An 18,617-nucleotide genomic window follows, 5' to 3' on the forward strand; every position below is an offset into this window, starting at 1 on the left:
TCAGAACACAATGTGCCTGATGCATGAGACACACACTCACACTGAGGCTCTTTGTCATCTGACAGATGTCTGGGGTGGACCTTCACAACACTAAACAAAAAAACAGTTTATCTCTAAGAACAGATTATTTCTATTACATAATGTGACCTATAAAGTAGTAAGAAGTCCCATCTTCTAAAGCCTTCTGTACCATAGTTAATACACATATTTCCAGGTCCTATAAATAATGTAATTTAAAAAATGTTAAAAAATGTTTAGCCTATTTAATCATATTTAATTTTTGCTGTGAACTTGTTAATGACTTTTAATGTAAACATAAGACATTTTACATTTTAGTAATATTTCAAAAAGAACATCATACTTTTTGCCCATATAAATATCAGCAACTGCACTAAATTGCATATTTTTGATATTCTGATTTTGCACCTAAAGTTGCTCTCTCTCTCTCTCTCTCTCTCTCTCTCTCTCTCTCTCTCTCTCTCTCCTCTCTCTCTCTCTATATATATATATATATATATATATATATATATATATATATATATATATATAATAAAAATATATATATATTTTAAAGATTTTTTCTGTTATTTTATATATTTTGTTTCTTTCTAAGAGTGTGTGATCAGATGTCCCTGAACTCCTATGTGAGGAGTCACATTGTCTCATCTTGTCCTCAGCGACACATTGTAGCAGCGCGGAATGGAAATGTGACACTGTGTCACATGGACTGACATCACATAGATGATGTCATATGATGATATATTCAGATATCAGATATGTCACATATCCACCTCCACATGAACATGCACAAAAATATAAATGCTTTCTTAAAAAAAAATTTTTTATTTTGTATCTTATCAAATATACAGGTATTATTTTATAGCACAGATATAAATGTTAAGAATCATTATGCAAGAGGGTCATATGAGAGCATAATGTTTCAGATTAAGTGCTTTGCAGGGAAATGACTGTACTGTATATACACACACTGAGACTGAACTCTAAAGTGTCTTATAATGTGCACTTATTCATATCTTGAACATAACAAGTGGAAACATTTCAGGAAACTAATATGTCATTGGACAAGTCAAAAATAGAATTGGCCTCTTGTTCTATACAGAAGAACAGATTAAGACACTCTTATAATGTGCACTACACTTTTACATTCAGTTCTTGAAGATGGTAATCCACTGAAGAGGTTATAGAGACACTTGAAGAGGTAACCCTAATTATTTATTTTATATGAATTTTGACATTTCTGCAACCCTTACCACAATTTTGGAACATGTGAATATCGTTTAAAGCAACTATAGCCTATGTATTTTTGGAACTTGAAGCCCCAACAGTTAGATGAGTGGAATTCACTCTCGTGAAAACGTTGGACAGCTGTACATTGTGTGACTATCTTTTGAAGAAGTTGTAGAGTTTTTATATATATATATATAATATATATATATATATATATAATATATATATATAGTCTATTAGTATATTAAAAGTCTTCGGCAGTCCAGCCATTTCACAGAATTTTGTAGCCGCTCACCAAACTACTTACTGTACTGCATACTAACTTGTTGCGATGGGAGAAACAAATCATTTTAGAATGAAGCCCCAACAGTTAGATGAGTGGAATTCAATATGGTTAAAAGTTTGGAAGGTTGTGATATACCACGCGCTGGTGACGCCTGCTGGTCAGAACGTGTAAATGCAACAAAAACTCAAGCCAAACGCGCTTAAAAACAGCTTTTACCAACCCCCCCAAATTTTTTTTTATTGAAGGTATAACCTATTAAATGCAATTAACGAATAATAATTATAATTATTAAATTGTAAAAAATAATTAATAATTATTTTTTTATGGATGTCTTGGATTAACAGGCCAATAAGAGACTGTTAACTACTACTCGTCCTTTTAATTATACAAAAGTCTGATTAAATATATCTACAAATTTATAAAACTGATCCAAGATAAGGTAAAAACTATAGATACTGGTTCGATGGTTTGCCAGAGTTTCAAAAGCGCCTGTAACTACCCAGAACCGATGTTTGGAAAGAAACAGAAGCCATTCTCCTTGTGTTATGTCAGTGTATTATAATGATTTTGGAATTGATATTTTAAGATCAAAATTGTACATACAGTTGCTTTAAACCCCCTGATCTGTGAAATAAATAAGTAACCCACAATGGGTATCAGGGCAGCAGATTTTACATTAAGAAGGAGCAGGATAGGCACCAAATATTGTATGTTATATTGGTACTCTTTTATTTCTTATAAATTAATGAAAAATATTTGTTTGATAATTCTTATTACAATAACTCTGGTAATAATTAATGTCTTAAAAAGCAGAAAATAACAGAACGCCAATCTGTACTCTCATGTAAAGTGTCTTAAGTGGGACATCTGTAAAATCTCAGCAGGACATCAGAAGGGGGTTGGATGTGTTTCGGTGACCTGAGGTCCCAGAAGGTCGTGACCCAACGCTGACCTCCTCTCCTCCATCCAGGAGGTCACTGGAGAGGAGCTGCTGGCACAGTGTGTCCACCACCAGAACCACCGGAGTGCAGTCTGAAGGACAGACGGGGGTTTATCCAGCAGTTTCACATGAGAGAAAACAATGGAAATGAAACTGAAAGGCAGAGCATACCATGGCTTTTTCTAGTACACAGATCTAGTGTGTTGATCAGTATTTTCCCCAAGATCCTGCGAGAGACTCTCTGTCAGGGGTCAGAACACACAAGTTAGAGGTTTAAAGATTGCAAACAAACAGACAAGTGCGTAACAGAGCTGAATCACTAGGTGGCAGTGTGGACTTTTGCAATGCAAACAAGCTCAAATTACATGTACTGTATATGACAAACACTATACATGAAATAAACAATTTCACACTAGAGGGGCTGTATACAAATACAAATTCATCAATGCAATCTTTCATTTCCAATGTGACGATGCACAGGAAGTCATATTAACCAGGTAATTTTTAACTCTCTTTGTTTACTCATTATTTGATTTGACTGTGAAAAGTCAAGGCTTTGTACATTAAAATTGCAAATTAACCATAAAACGGTAAGTTAACTTAGTGAGGGCATGTGCTATTAGCATTGCACATACTACTATTTGAAATGTTGCATATTGTTTCACATGTTTGTAAAAGAAATTGCAGGCAATATATATTGTATAGTATGTAAGATGTCAGTTTTACATACTTTCTAAATCATAAACACCTTAAATATATTTTATAAGTGTCTTTTTGATGTCTGACAGGAAACATCCTATAGACGTATTGCAGATGAGCAAACACCATAACACTATATTTCAGATGTGAACATGCACATCAAATAGATATCTCATGTGCTATGAGCATCAATATCGCCTTTCAACCCTCACAATACTCAAAAATTTTGGTTTTAATTTCCCATTCACTTTATGTCATATAAATAGTAGACGCTTAAGTACTATAGAAACATATTAGCTGAGCTCCCAGATTTTTTTTTTTTTTTTAGATAATTATGGGCCATTATTCAAAGCATAAACCATAAGATATGTTTCCCTACATGTTATGTGACTATTAACTGACATCAGATAACTACATTACTGAAATATTAAAATTATTATTAATAAATATGTGTTCAATTATTGAAAAGCTCAGGTGATACTTTAAGAAAATATTTTTGGTCAAAGGGGTTCAACTGACAAAAAAGTTTATGAATCCCTGCATTAAATAATAAAGGTTTTCTTCAGGCACAAAACCATAAGTAGTTTTATAGATACATATAAATACATAATTATATAAATTTAAAATTTTATATAAATATAAACTTAATATACAATTTTAATAAAAAGTTGATTTTAAGTAGTTAAACACATAAACCATTTAAATCTGATAACATATAGAATGCAAAATATTTATGAATAAATATAAAATTATATACCATTCCATGTACCACTGACTTCAGTAAGCAACTTAGAACACACTTCTTACTCAGAAATCTGTTTCTGAATCTAGTTCTCACTTTATGTGGTATCTGCAGCAGTAATGTGAGCGCATCAGTCAGTCTCTCCTCCAGCACTGAATGATAAACTCTCGAACTCTCCTCTTTCTGCTTCATCTACAGTATGACGTGACAGAGAAGGCAGGCATTCATTAGAGATGATGTGCTGTATGATATTCCATTATCATAGATCATAGATTGTTCTTTAACTCTCACCTTTCCCGCTTGGTTTCCCCTCTCATCCACTTGAGGAATCCACACACGTGCTTTAGTGTCTTTGCTGTGAGCGGAGCTCTGAGAGATAAGCCAGTTACAGATAGAAGCTTTCTGACACCTGTGGAAGAATACAAGTTTGTGAACATGTCAAATCAATACATGGCAAAAATGCAGAATTTTTTTTATTATTATTTATTTATTTTTACTAAAGGTATATTCACCCTTTGGCACAGCTGTGTAATCTGTTGATCAGACGTTTCACCTCCAGGTGGCAGCACTGTCCTTCATCTATGCTCCTCTCCTCCTCTTCCTCATCAGATGCTGCCCGACCCTCTACTGACCTCTGCAGGTCTTCCTCTGCACAGAGATGTCACATGATGAGATGACCACTACTGTCTTTAATACGGCTGCTTGCATTCTATTTTGCAGTAGGTACTGTGCACAAAAAATGTGGAATACTTTGATTGTCAAAATGTGTGGTATACAGCAAAGCACTCGACGTGATGCACTTGTAGTGTGACGAATGTACTTGAAGTAATCTCTTTTTTGACTTACTATTTTACTAGGCTATCAAAAAAATACATTTTAAATATTGTCTGTTTCTGAAACTGTAAAGTCATGTATATTCTTTAATTAGATCACATTATTTAAAAAAAAAAATCTTTAAAAAGTAGCTAGCGCACAGTATGCAGTATGCAGAATTCCATGTAGACCACATCCACAGCTATACTGATTGTGCATGCAAAACGTAAAATCAAATTCCATCCAGCTTAACAAAAAGTGTAATTTCTTTCATTCTGAATGAGAAATTGATTTGTTTATGATGGTTTTTGATCCTCTTACCTCTTCTGGCACCATCATGACTGGTAGGGGAGGGAAATCCGGACCCACATGTTTCAGCAAGTATTTCAGTTTTGTTCATATTCAGCTCTGGGCAGGTGCACTGGGCCCTAAGAATAAGTCATACAGCACAGTAAATATGATTAAATAAGCTTCTGTGCAGATGAGTCAAGATGTCTGGAATCAAAACATTTAATATCACATAACTGATAGAGGATGTTCAGCACGCTGCGTTTATTGTGCTGCTGATGCATGAACAAGTTTGATAATTGTCCCAGCAGAGTGTGTGGATTTTCTGAGTCAGGAACCTGGCAGGTTTCGACCTGCTTTTCCAGGTGAGGAATGAGCATTACATCACCGCTCTGTGATGCAAATAATGAAATATTAACACAGATATTAATCTGCTAAGCATCGACTGAAAGCCAACAATCTACTTGATTGATTACAAAGTAAATGTGAGCTAAAGTTTTATAGCACATTTGGCCATGTAATGCATGCTGGAAATGGCTCTAAGAAGCGTATTAATTCATTATACTTAAAAAAAAAAACACTTTGGCTTGTGTAATCTCTAATGCTCACTGCATTGCAGTAAGAGGAGTGTTCCGGAAACCTGTCATTATTTTTGCAACTGTGGTGCTAAAATTACACATTACCTGTTAAAGTTTAGGCATTGTTAATTTAATATGAATTAACCTTTTTAGTTTGTAGAAATACAAAAAGATACTAACAGATGTAAAGTGTTTTGTGGCTTTAGTCCTCGTTTAATTTCTCGGTCCTTTTGAGACATTTCTTAATTATTATGTTCATAGATCGAGACAAATGAAACAGCACTGTAAAAATCACTGTCCACAAACGTCTTTGATCTCTGACTGTCCAACATACCTGCTTAAGCATGTGTCTGGACCCTATATCCTTCCTCACAGGATATAATAAGACATGTAGAGTTAGATGTTGTAATAGATGATTTGCTGTAATACTCACACTTGAAAGCGAATGACTAATAAACATTTGCAGGAAACTGTGCCATCCTGTGTTATTAAAGCAGCTCATTAACATCTGTCAAGGGAAAATCAGTCATGCCTGTGACAAGCCCTGCAATGCTGCTCCTGTCCAAACTGTTTCATAGCCAAGCACTGCTTCTTGACTCATCAACACTAAAGCATCAAGATTTTCTCTTGATTATGGCTTCTCATCTCGGAACGCCCTTGTGGTCTGCTCTGAGTCTTAGAAAAGTCCTGCAGGGCCTTTTCTAACATTATAAATCTTTACTGATCAATTTATTTCATCCTTTTTTTTTTAAATTTATTTTTTTTTTTTTTTTTAATGAATAATTGATGAATAAAAATGTATTGATTTATTTATTTTTTTTAATTTGTTTTTTATGTGTGTGACTGAAATTATAGCATGAGATAAATTAAAGATCTACCTGAACCTCTCCAGCTGGCTCTCCAGACTCTGGACTTGTTCTCGGAGCAGGTCAGCTTGACGAGCCTGGTCTTGTAAGGTCCTCACACCCTGCAGCCCTGCGGCCAGTGACTCTCTGGCCTCTTCTGTCCTCTTCTTAATCTGCATGTTTTCAGTCCGGATGCTGTCCAGCATCTCCTGCATCCTGCTAATCTCTCCATAAGCCGCCATCAGCTCTTCCTCTAACCTCTGGTTAAACCTCATGGCTTCCTCCAGCTGTCCATCTCGAGAAGCACGGATCAGTTCCAGCTCTCGCAGGAGGTCTTTAGTGCTTCTTCTGGAGTCCCATTCCATGTGCTTGGATTGTTGTGTTTTTGTTTTGCCGTCCTGTTTTTCATGGGTTCCTCCAGCAGTATGTTGGGACGGCATGTCTTTTCGGCGTAAGGCCACCTCAAGTGCCAGACACCGCGCGTCGCTGCTCTGGAGGGCTGAACGCAAGTCCTCCACCAGCTCCCTCAGACTGGCGTTCTCCAGCTCCAGCTGGTCCTGCCATCTCCTCTGAGGGTTAATATCCACTGAAATACAGTAAAAATAGGGTCTTCTTCAGTAATGACTAAACACAACAAAAAACAGCTTTTTGCTTTCAAAATTATTCATAGATATTATAAATTATTAATCAACTATTTTAATAATTGCATAATATAAATCAAGACATAAATTTTAACTATTATATACAGTAATTATTATAATATATTCATTTAATAAATATGATAGGTATTTGTTTTATGTTTTATTATAATGTAATACAATATAATTCAAATATTATGTTCTTAAGTGTGTAAAGTCATTTATTATAATTAAATGACATTTTTTATTATGAAGATGATGATTGCTCTTTAACGTTTACTTACTACTTTTTTAGTTTTAAAAAAAAGTTGGGTTCTTTGAGGGTCTCAGTAATATTCAACACTGCAATGATTCAGAGAAATTAGAAATGATTTACTAATCGGTTATTTTAAACACTAATTGTGTAAATATAACTTATTGCTTACATTATAAATGTAATATATACTAATTATTAGTATATTCCTATAAATTCATTTTGTACTTGTTTTTAAAAGATTTAAAACTTGTATGAAATATGATCAGTAAATCAATCAGTGAGGTTTATTTGGATTATAAGCATTTAGAAGTTGTGTATGCAATATGAATTTGTTTTATGGCACAGACACTCATAAACCTCCCTTAAATAAATCTTCATTATTCATCATTAAAGGCTCGAAACGTCCCCTAAGGCTTGAGTTTTTGGATCGAAAGATACAGCTGTTAAATTAGTCCACTTGTCCTGACAGCTCAGGTGTGTGTGTGTGTGTGTGTGTGTGTGTGTGTGTGTGTGTGTGTGTGTGTGTGTGTGTGTGTGTGTGTGTGTGTGTGTGTGTGTGTGTGTGTGTGTGTGTGTGTCTCCTACCTGCGTTTCTCTTGGGCTCCACAGCAGAGCTCTGCAAATGATCCGGATTCTGAGAGGGTCCGGATCTCCTCACTGACCTCCTCCGGTTCTGTTGCTCGGCAGACAGATCAAAGCTAACGCACTTTCTCCTCCGGACGCGGGGACACCGGAGTCTGATCTCCCGCTCGATGTGCTCGGTCTCCTCGCTGACTGGAAGTCGAACTCCCGTCTGTCCTTCCTGCGCTTTTAACGAGAAAAACCCACAAAGCCGTGCGTGGAAATCTCTAAAGTTCAGCACCAGAGGAAGTCCATCGCAGATATCCTGGTGCTCTGAGGTGCCGGTGCTCTCTGCGCTCGTGGGGATCCCCAAAATCAAACACAGACTCTTAAAGTCCTTCTCTGAGACGAGGTCATCACCGTGGTAAAAGGCGAGGTGATGAAACACCTCCTGGAGATACTGGTCCACACCGGTGGCCAAAACCACGATCTCGTTTTCCACGCAGGGATCTGGGCTGAAGTGGTGCGTTAGCGCGCATTTGAGCCACTCACTTTTACGCGCAGCGCGGATCCGCGAAACCTGCATGACTGCGGAGACATCCACAAAACACCCGGGTTTCTACATGCCCACCTCCTTCAGACAACTTACATCATTGTGCATTCACAACATGTGCTGCAAACTATTGGAAACTTACCAGATAGGAGTATAAAAAGTAACACTTTACATTACAGTGCCAATTTTGTACAGCCTATAACATTTTGCCTAATAATTAACTTGATTCAAAATGCATTGTTGACTTTAAATCCTTTCCTCAACGTCTTCCTTCAGGGATTGTGGTTGTGTGCGTCTCCAAAAGACACACTCCACCCTTTGGGTTGACAGAGGAGGTGTGTGTGTGTGTATGTGTGTGTGTGCGTGTGCGTGTGTGTGTGGTGTTTTCCAGGGCACGTGAAAGCTTTCAGATCTGTCCAATCACTGCTCACTTCAGGCTGAGGATTTTTGGACCTTGACCAAGAGAGTGATTTTCTCTGGAGCTTGAAGACACTTAATACAGGTAGTGTGGACTCTTGTATATGGCAGCTTTTATCTAAGTTTACAGATCACTTTGAGGAGTTTTCAAGCATGACTCACTGACTTACAAGAGACTAAAATGAAGCAGGTAACACCCATGCAGATAGCCTATAAGTCATGTTAAAGCCCTAAAAACAAATATAAAAATCCATAGAACTGTTTTTTTTTTTTTACATTTATATAATAAATGCAATGCCGTTTCCACCACATCTCAAGTTTTTTTTTTATGTGTTCTGTGACATTTCATGACCTTTTAAACATTTTTATTAAAATGGCCATATATATATATATATATATATATATATATATATATGTGTGTGTGTGTGTGTGTGTGTGTGTGTGTGTGTGTGTGTGTGTGTGTGTGTGTGTGTGTGTGTGTGTATTCCTTTTTGTTACTTGTTTTGATGTATATAAAATCATCTTTCTTATTCTTATATTAAACTTTGGGAGTAAAAAAAATATGCAGTCTATGGACTTTTATATTGATGTTTTTATTTTTCTGTTATTTTAGATCATCTGATCATATATCATACTGTATATCAGAATAGGAATGGCTGATATGGATCAATATGCCAAGTTTACAAATAGCTAGTACATCATGTTTCTGCATCAGAAATAGAGGTCTGCTATAACTGGAGACACCGTCTCTAAATAAAACACTAGCCACCATTTAACTAGTGTATGTGTCTAGTTCTGCTACATATCAGTTTATCTGTGACACTAGATACTTATCTATGTAATCACAGCGAGAAAGTGGCATATAGCTTGAGTCACAAGCCTTTGTTTCTTGACTGGAACTTACAGTAGGTTGATATGGGGTGACTTCCAGTAAAAAAGACCCTTGCAGACATGTGATACAAAAGTCCTGTGTTAGTGTCTCTTAGATACCAGTCCGGAAATAACTGTCCTCACCTTAATAGCCTATCATCTTAGTTCATGACAAATACTGTCATCCCACAGCCAGGAAATACTCCCACAAATACACCTGATAGCTCATTCTGTCATGTGACAGATTGTATTTTCCCACCAAACCTTTTTTCCTGTGTAGTGACTCAGAAAAATGCTTTTGTTGAAAGGTGAGTGTAAGCACTAAGGTAAAGTAGCCAGTCATTGCTAAGGTGTATTTTTTTCAATCTCTGTCCTACTTTTGTTGTTATGTCTTAAATCTACTTGAATCATGTTATATCTCTTTGTGAAGCACTGGATTGTCTATAGATGTGAGATATCATGCTATCATACATTTGCTGCTTTCTGTCAGGTCTTGATGAGACAAGTCAAGACTCCAGACTGTGACCTATTTTACAGAAAAGCAGACATCATTTTTGTCAGTCGTGGATCACAGACGTGTTAGTCTTCATCTAAAAGGGTCCATTAATCTTCTAAATTAGAAATTGGCTCATAAATTACTCCAGTTGTACTGTTGTCTGGTACAAACACCATTAGATTATGAGATTATGATATATTATTTATGACTTTCATAATTGCTAATGTGTTTTTAGGTATTTTTATGTATTGTCAGACATAGTTTTTGTAATACTAAAGTAAATTATAATTATATTCATTTAAATATATATATATATATATATATTATATATATATATCTATATATAATATATATATATATATATATATATATATATATATATATATAAATTTATCTATTATCCATAATTAAACATCTGATTTTGATATTAATTGGCATTGTGTTGCTGCAGTGTTTTAAAAGGTTTTTATAAAATGTTCATCAAACATCAGTAATTAGATTTTTTTTTATTATAAAATCACTATATATAATATTGTTTATTGTATTATCTGTTATTAGTATTATTAAAGAGTGAGTGATTATGAAATCTAAAATATATTTCTTAATGATCTCTTATCCACAATAAAACCACTAATTATGATTTCAGTTATTATTTTTGATAGTCCTCTTAACTAGTGTCAATCTTAAGTCAGACCTGCTTGCTTTGAAAAATCAACTTTTGGCCCACAATATGGAGAACAGCAAACATCCCACATCCATCTCAGTTAAAGATTACCCAGAAACCTGTTTAACTGCTTCAGGTAATCTACGGTTAAAACACCAACATCACAAATGTGTTAATTGTTTTCCTCTTGTGTTTGGCTACATTTTATTGCCACACTTTATATTGAAAGAAGTTGTCAAGATAAGCAAAGCACAATCTAAACACAACACGAAAGATGGTTGCAAGCAGACTAAATGAGTCTCTCAGAATAAATCCTCTCAATAGGCTTCCTAATGATGCATGAAATCAGTGTCATTTATTTTGACAGCTTATTCTCTGTAATCTTTTTCAGTTTACTCTGATTTTCAGAGCCGTCCCTAGGCAAATGGGATCGAAATGCTGTGCATGGAAAATGAAACTCCCCTGGATCTATAGAGAATCACAGCGAGCCATTCACATCCAAAACCTGCAGCTGCTCTTCGAAAGCTTGTTTACTTTGTTTGAAAGGAGCTTATTTGACAATGAAAGGTTTTGGAGCCCATGGCATTAAGAGCAGGGGTGTCAGGGGTCAAAGGGCCACGGGGAAAAGATACAGACCATGTTTCTGGAAGGTCATTTCTCTTGGGATGTTGGCTTTTGTTCAGTCCATATGTGCTTCTGTGAGTCAAACTCAATGCAAGTCTTGAGCAGGTATAGACAAACACCAGATCTCATGCATAACACCTTATCACACCCTTCCTTGACAAAGATTTGGTCTCAGAGAAAATATCCCAACTCATCTTAGGGATGTCCAGGTCTCAGACACTGTTGAGATGTCTTCTGAAAATCCAGATGCAGAAATTAGGAAATCTAAGCAATTTTAATAATTATACATTTTACATTTTAAACAAAATCAAAAACAAAAAAAAAAAAAAAAAACAAAAAAAAAAAAAAAAAAAAACAAAAAAAAAAAAAAAAAAAAAAAAAAAACAAAAAAAAAAAAAAAAAAAAAAAAAAAATATTTCAAAAAAAAAAGAAAAAAGAAAAAAAAAAAACCAAAAAAATCCTTTTATCAAAAAAAAAAAAAAAAAAAAAACAAAAAAAAAAAAAAAGAAATGCACAAAAGACTGCAAACAATTTAATCAAAAAAAACAAAAAAAAAAAAAAAAAACACAAAAAAAAAAACGAACCTCAAACCAGATGCAGAAATTAGGAAATCTAAGCAATTTAATCTCATCGCTGTCTAGGAGAAACTATTTCCAAGAGATCTGATTTTCAGTGTAAATTTTATGTGTTGAGATGTTTTCATTTGTCTCAGATTTAGACGTTTTTGCTTTCAGAAGTGCTCTAACATACATGTGCAGGCATTCCTCTGCGATGTCTTATTGATTTCTTTAGAAGGACTGAAATTCCTACAGTTCTCCACACAGTTCCTTATCTTACCGATGTTTACAACCGCCAATAAAAGACACTAAATTCATGTTTGTGTTCCACCATTGTACAAACTTTGTTGGGGTACACAGTTTTACCTCTGCAATAAAGATGGACTTCAGTTTCTAAACCTCACTGGAACTTTTTGAGATTACAGTAAGCTAGTTGAATAAGGCGTCAAAGCCATAATATGGATGAATATTGCCTGGCAAAAACATATTTCACCAGTCATCCACAAGTCCATCAAAATGTTTCATAAATTCTACATGTGCTTTTAACCACAGCAACTTACTGTAATGATAATTGTTATAATTGTTATATTTATCTCTTTATCTCTCTTTAAAAAAAAAAAAAAAAAAAAAAAAAAAACACATATATATATATAGGTAATGTAATCAGACTTTTTGATTACTTTTAACGTAACTTATCACATTGATTTAAATAGGATAATATTGTTTTATATTGATATTAAAATGCAAAGAAACTGTAACCTTTTGTGTATAATACAATGTACAATTTCTTACTTTTTGTGCATGTGAACCTTTTGAAACTTTTAATTTACTTTCATAAGCACATCCTGTCCAGCACCCATGCAGGTTCTGTCCCTAGTTGTTGTGCTTTTATATAACTCCTTCCATGCATTTACATTGTGAATTTTCACACTGAATGAAGGCTTAAAACTTTGAGCAAACAATTTATTGAAGCGCTTTTCTTTCTTTTATAATTCATGGTGTATGTGTTTCCGCCACCTGTTTAGTGAGCCTCTCCTTTTCCTTCCAAATGAACTAGTTTCTCTTTTACACCCTTCAATGCAATTGTCTACCTTTGGCTTTGCAGACAACAGATGCCCCACACAAAAATATAGGAACAGTAGATTCCCCAGCTTTTAAATCAGGTATTGTTCCTGCTGTAAAGGCCACAGCAGCTCTGGTGGATTTACAAGAGACCCGGAGGGCCGTTTAAAGCGGGATGTGTGTGGCCCGACACTCACCAGAGCTGTTTAAAATCATCAGGGCTTGTCTGTGCAGAGGGAGGATGATGAGGCACTAAAGGAAGACAAAAACTCTGAATGCAGTGCAGATGGCTGCTGGAACTTCACATCCACCGTCCACAGACTAAATGGGGCTTTAATGATGTCACTTCTGTCACTTCTTAGTGAACCAGCCAAGCTTTAGTGAAATAATCTGGGAAAACCTGTGTGAATAATAGACATTTACATTTATGCATTTGGCAGACACTTTCAAAAAGTACATTAAAACTACAGTACGTTTAAGGTATGCATATAAGTTCACACATTCCATGGGAATTAAACCATGTTCTGCTGTTTCAGATGCAGGAATGTTGCATGGCTACATGATGATAGCAGTGTTAAAATGAAACTTTTTTGTGGCTGAAAATATCCTAAAAGACCTTGAATTATTATTATTATTATTTTTTTTTTTTTGTATTCAAATAAATGTAACAAACAAGAAATGTGGTTATTTAATTATTTTATTTATTATTTATTATTTATTTTATTTTATAATTATTATATTAATGTTTTGAATTAGCTTTAATTTCACTTTAATTTTAGTTTAGGTTTTAGTAATCTTGTTATGTGCTTTTGTCTATTTTATTACTTTTAGTTTTTTAAATATTTCTCTTTAGCTTTGCTTTATATTGATTTTAGTTTTAATTTTAGTAATTTCTTATTTTTCAGTTTTCATTTTAATTTTAGTTTAAGTATTATTATTATTATTATTATTATTATTAGTTGTTGTTTATTTCTATTTAGCTTTGCTTTATGTGTATTTCAGTTTTAGTTTTGATTTTAGTTTAAGTTTTAGTAAATGTATCTACTTTTCTCATTATATTTTTATATTTCTGTTAATTTTTTTCATTATGTTGATTTCAGATTTAATTTGAGTAATTTCCTATTTTCAATTTTCAGATTAATTTTTAATATTTAGTCATTTATTATTTCAATTTAGCTTTGCTTTCTAACCTATTGATTTCAGTTTTAGTTTTAGTCATTTTAGTACCTCAACCTAAACTTATTTTATTTCAGTTATATGCCAAGGCAAAATGTATGTTATTTATGTATTTGTTTGTTTGTCATGCAATATTTATATTTTATTTCAGATTAAAAAACAACAACATTAATACTTTTAGTTTTGTAAAATAAAATAAATAGAATAAATAAATAATTATTTAATAATAAATAAATAATAATAAAATAAAATAGAATACTATTCATACACATTTTTATGCAAATTATTAATGCATAAAACATTGCTTGCATGTACCTATGCTGTGCACTGTTAAGGATTTTTCTTTGTGAAGCAAAAGTGCATCTGTAGAGAAAGTGACTTTTAAAGTGTCAGTTTTACGGCCTTCTTGTGGGGTGAAAAGAGCCAGTCATGAATATGTTTGGAATCCCATCTGTCTCCTTTTTGTTAAATTACCCAGCATCTGTATTTGGTTATTGTGCAGGTAATAATTCACAGAGTAGATCTGTGTGTATCAGTGTGTTTGTTGACACAGAAAGAAAACATGTAAATGTAAAGTGTGCATGTATGCTTGCAAATGTGTGCATGAAAAAGTGAAGCCAGGACCAACTTTACTGCACAAGAAGTGTCAACATGAACTTTGAAAGGGGAATTTGTCTTGGGTGTGGAGATCTTTGGGTCACCCAGGAATAAAAACCCTGTATAGTTGAGTTTCTTTTAAAGAAAACAGGTAATTTATCGTCTGTTCAGTTGGAGGGCAAATATTTCCTTAACTCTTATTAGTATTGCATGAACTGTTCTAGCAGTGCTTCTGCAGAAACAAGTTTCCAGGGTACATTGTCAAGAGACCAACCCCCGTAAGAAAAATCACACTACATTCCAGTCCTCAAGAACAATTGAGAATCCCTGACTAAAGAGGAAACAGTTGATGGAGACATGTATCTGCAAGTGTGAAAGCATTACATCAGTGTGCAGTGGCCCACTCATTTATGCTCTGTGAAACAGAAAACCTTTAATATGCCTGAGAGGGATTGTTTCCTGTTAGGCATCTCAAATTAATAGTGATGTGGAAGATTTCTCAGAGCCACACAGAAGAGTTGTGACAAGTGAGAGCACATTATGATTTTTTTTTCTTCTTCTTGTAATAAGTAACATTGTATTAGGATTTACAACAATGTATTAGCAATTACATTTATAAAGTTACTAAATGCCAATTTTTGGACTATTACAAAGCATTAAAAAAAAACCTAAGTGAATAAGTCAATCAGTTTAAGGTTTAATGTTTAGTGTTGCATCCTGCATACTATATTACATGCTGTTAAAAATTAATGTTAATGTTAATTTAAAAAAAAGAAGAAGAAAAGAATTATAGACAACATACTGTACAGTACTATATAGTGTACACTTTACATTATGAGTATGGTATAATCAGTATGCCAGTGTGACAAACTGTTAAGGTGCACTCACTCTTTGAAGTTGGCTAATGTTGGACATCTCTGTACAGTACTATTCGCACGGGGTTTTATATTGAAATAGGCGTATAATAGAGGTGGGTGAGTGTTGGCATCGAAAGGGTTTTTGTGTTTATTTTTGTTTGTTGAAATGAAATGTGAGGGTTAGTTCATTAATTTTTTAAGTGAACATTTTTGTTATTTGAAATTTAATCTAAACATTCATTCATTCATTTTTTAAATGATAAAAAAAACCAATAGATAGTATATCGAAATATAATAAAACGTATATAATAGTATTATATCCAATACGGTCGTAAACTGCTGTATTATTATTTATGCTTGGTCACAAAAATTTACAATATGTGAATCATATCCAGATATCGTAATTGTTGCTATATTGAAGATCAGTAGTCGTTAGGGAGCCTGTGCCACGAGGGCACTTAGCTCATGTAATAATATGATGAGCAGAGAGACTTCTAGAGAATATCTGATTCATAGTATTATTGCCTACAATCAGTGACCCTATGATTACAGTAAACCTGAGACTAGTAGGTTTTACTTGTGTATTGTGATTTAGTCCTAAATAATCAGATTGGACATTCACATCTGAATGACTTCTACGAATATGTTTCATCTATATTAGTCCTTCCGAACTTAATAGTCGCTATGTAACATGACCCTATAAAAAAGAGGAGGAAAGAACAACTAAAAATTCTCTTTTTTTCTCCAAAATTCGCATGATGACAAATGGTGACTATTTTATCTCAGCGTACGTTTAATAAACAAGAACGTACAATGAAGTGACATTACATTTTAGGACACACAATCATCTGTTTTCCCCTGTATTTCAGCCAACGAAAAATGGTTCCAAAGTCCACAACATGTTTTGATTTGGCGTCTCTAGCACACTACTCCGAGGACTCGCTTCCTCGAGTGAATTCAGTGCCCTCGCATTGATGACCTCGGTTGAATGTCCCTCAAGATTTGCTCTATTAACATTGATAAGTTTCAGCGCGGAGCCACCACTACTGGCTGGTTTTATTCAGGTTAAAGTGTCTGATTTTTTTTAAATAAGATGTCCCAGTATTTAAACTGGTAGTTTATCTATAGTTTTCAAACCTTAAAAACAGTTTTATGCATCTGTAACTTGCTCCATGTGCCGGTGGTGTCACCGGCGATCAACAATTTCCCCGATATTTCTGTGGACGAGCACACTGTGACGGAGGGTGCGATGAAGCTGATCAAGAGCTTCAGACCGCGCGGGGTGACCCGAACCGTCCGGACTAAGGTAACGTTAAACGACTGACTAGCTTCAGCTAATCTACGCCCGGCGTCTTTAAGAGGCTTTCGTATGGATTTATTCAGCGTGTTTTAAATATATCTATATTCACATTTGGAAATACTCTTAATATAGCGTAAATGCTACGTTAAAGTTTTTCCTTTTGTGTTGTGTGTGTGTGTGTTTTCACGTCATAGTGTTCTTTTAAACAGTCTATAGGTAATGACTCCATGATGACGTGGGTGAAACTCCCTGTGCTAATTTAGGCCATCTGCTGTGTTCATTAAAACCATTTTAATCCCATTAAAAATCATACGTAGCTGCAATGAAAACCGGTATAAAGGCAATGCATTTTTTTATCATTTTTGCGGCTGCCTGAGGTGATGTAGTTTCAAAAATGAGCCAGGAAAGAAGAGAGAGGTTTTTCATTTTTGACAGAGAGCGGGTCTCCTGGTATTACGTCACTGGCCATCTGGCAGAAGAGAGCCATACAATTGCAATCTAGATAAGACAAAAGAATTATTATAATAATTGTTCATCACTTACTAAACGTTATATATTTTAAAAGTTTATAATATAATTTTCAAAAGTGTTTATATATATAATATATATAATATATATATATATTATATATATATATATATAACAATAATTTTTTATTTGTGATATATGAATATATATTTTACGATTAATTCAAAATGTTAGGGTCTTTACAAATTTAGGTTATGATGGTTGGTTTAAGGTTATGTTCATCTTAAGTTCATTTTTGTGTCCACCTATTTCAATTGTACATCTCTTAAGTAGAGTGAACTGATTTTTGCTTATTAATGGCATTATTGCCATAATGTTAAATGTACTTGTCTGCTTTTGCATGAATATAAGACCATAATCTGATTTAAATAAACCCCAAGTCTTCCTGCTTACAGGTAGTGTCAGGCAGGTGTTGTTGCCGGTAATGTTGTTGAAGGGTCTGTACGGTACACACTATGTTGTGACATAAGGTCATCTGGACTAGGCGGTGCCACAGTTTACATATTTTGCTTCTTTCGTTCTTGCCCACCTCTGAATAAGACAAGATATCTCTCAATAGAGCAGCCCCACCTGGCGTTCTGGTTGAAACTACTTGATCTTATTAGAATTGACTTGACCCAAACCCACATTTGCTTCAAAAGTGATCAGCCTGTTCCATTTGCGTAGCAGAATCAATGTCTCACGAACTTCATTGAAAAAGGTTTATTTTCATTTAGGCGGCATCACAATCGCTTACGCTTTTATTAATACAGTATTTTATACGTGAGAGTAACCCAAGCAAGCCTTCCCATCCCTTATGAGGTAGTGTCCCTAATGCAGATTTTAAAAAAACCTAGGCCCACTGACGGTCTGGCCTTCTGTCTCAACCACGCCACATAGGCCTAACACGCTTTACACAACGCTGAACTTGTCATTATTGCACAACCCGATTATCAGCCTGATTCTGTCGATCTGTTTGAGTGTTTTATCATTTTTGTTCGTGAACAGTGGGTAATGTTTGTTTGTTTTTACGCAAGAGACAG

At 34.5% G+C, this 18,617-nt stretch overlaps 1 protein-coding gene across 1 annotated transcript; it reads right to left on the reverse strand.

The window, feature by feature from the left end:
* Nucleotides 1-1,670: 1,670 nt before the first annotated feature.
* On the reverse strand, nucleotides 1,671-13,758 carry si:ch211-112f3.4 (EF-hand and coiled-coil domain-containing protein 1). The gene is made up of 9 exons (XM_042733772.1): nucleotides 13,335-13,758; nucleotides 7,919-8,482; nucleotides 6,473-7,025; nucleotides 5,050-5,156; nucleotides 4,428-4,563; nucleotides 4,207-4,324; nucleotides 4,012-4,107; nucleotides 2,646-2,715; nucleotides 1,671-2,566 (listed from the first exon to the last, which is right to left on the reverse strand). Exons 1-9 carry the CDS (start codon nucleotides 13,351-13,353, stop codon nucleotides 2,412-2,414), a joined length of 1,818 nt encoding a protein of 605 aa, XP_042589706.1. The 5' UTR covers nucleotides 13,354-13,758; the 3' UTR covers nucleotides 1,671-2,411.
* Between the last annotated feature and the right edge of the window lie 4,859 nt (nucleotides 13,759-18,617).

Source organism: Cyprinus carpio, chromosome B11 (assembly GCF_018340385.1).
Source record: "Cyprinus carpio isolate SPL01 chromosome B11, ASM1834038v1, whole genome shotgun sequence".
NCBI classification, from domain to species: domain Eukaryota; kingdom Metazoa; phylum Chordata; class Actinopteri; order Cypriniformes; family Cyprinidae; genus Cyprinus; species Cyprinus carpio.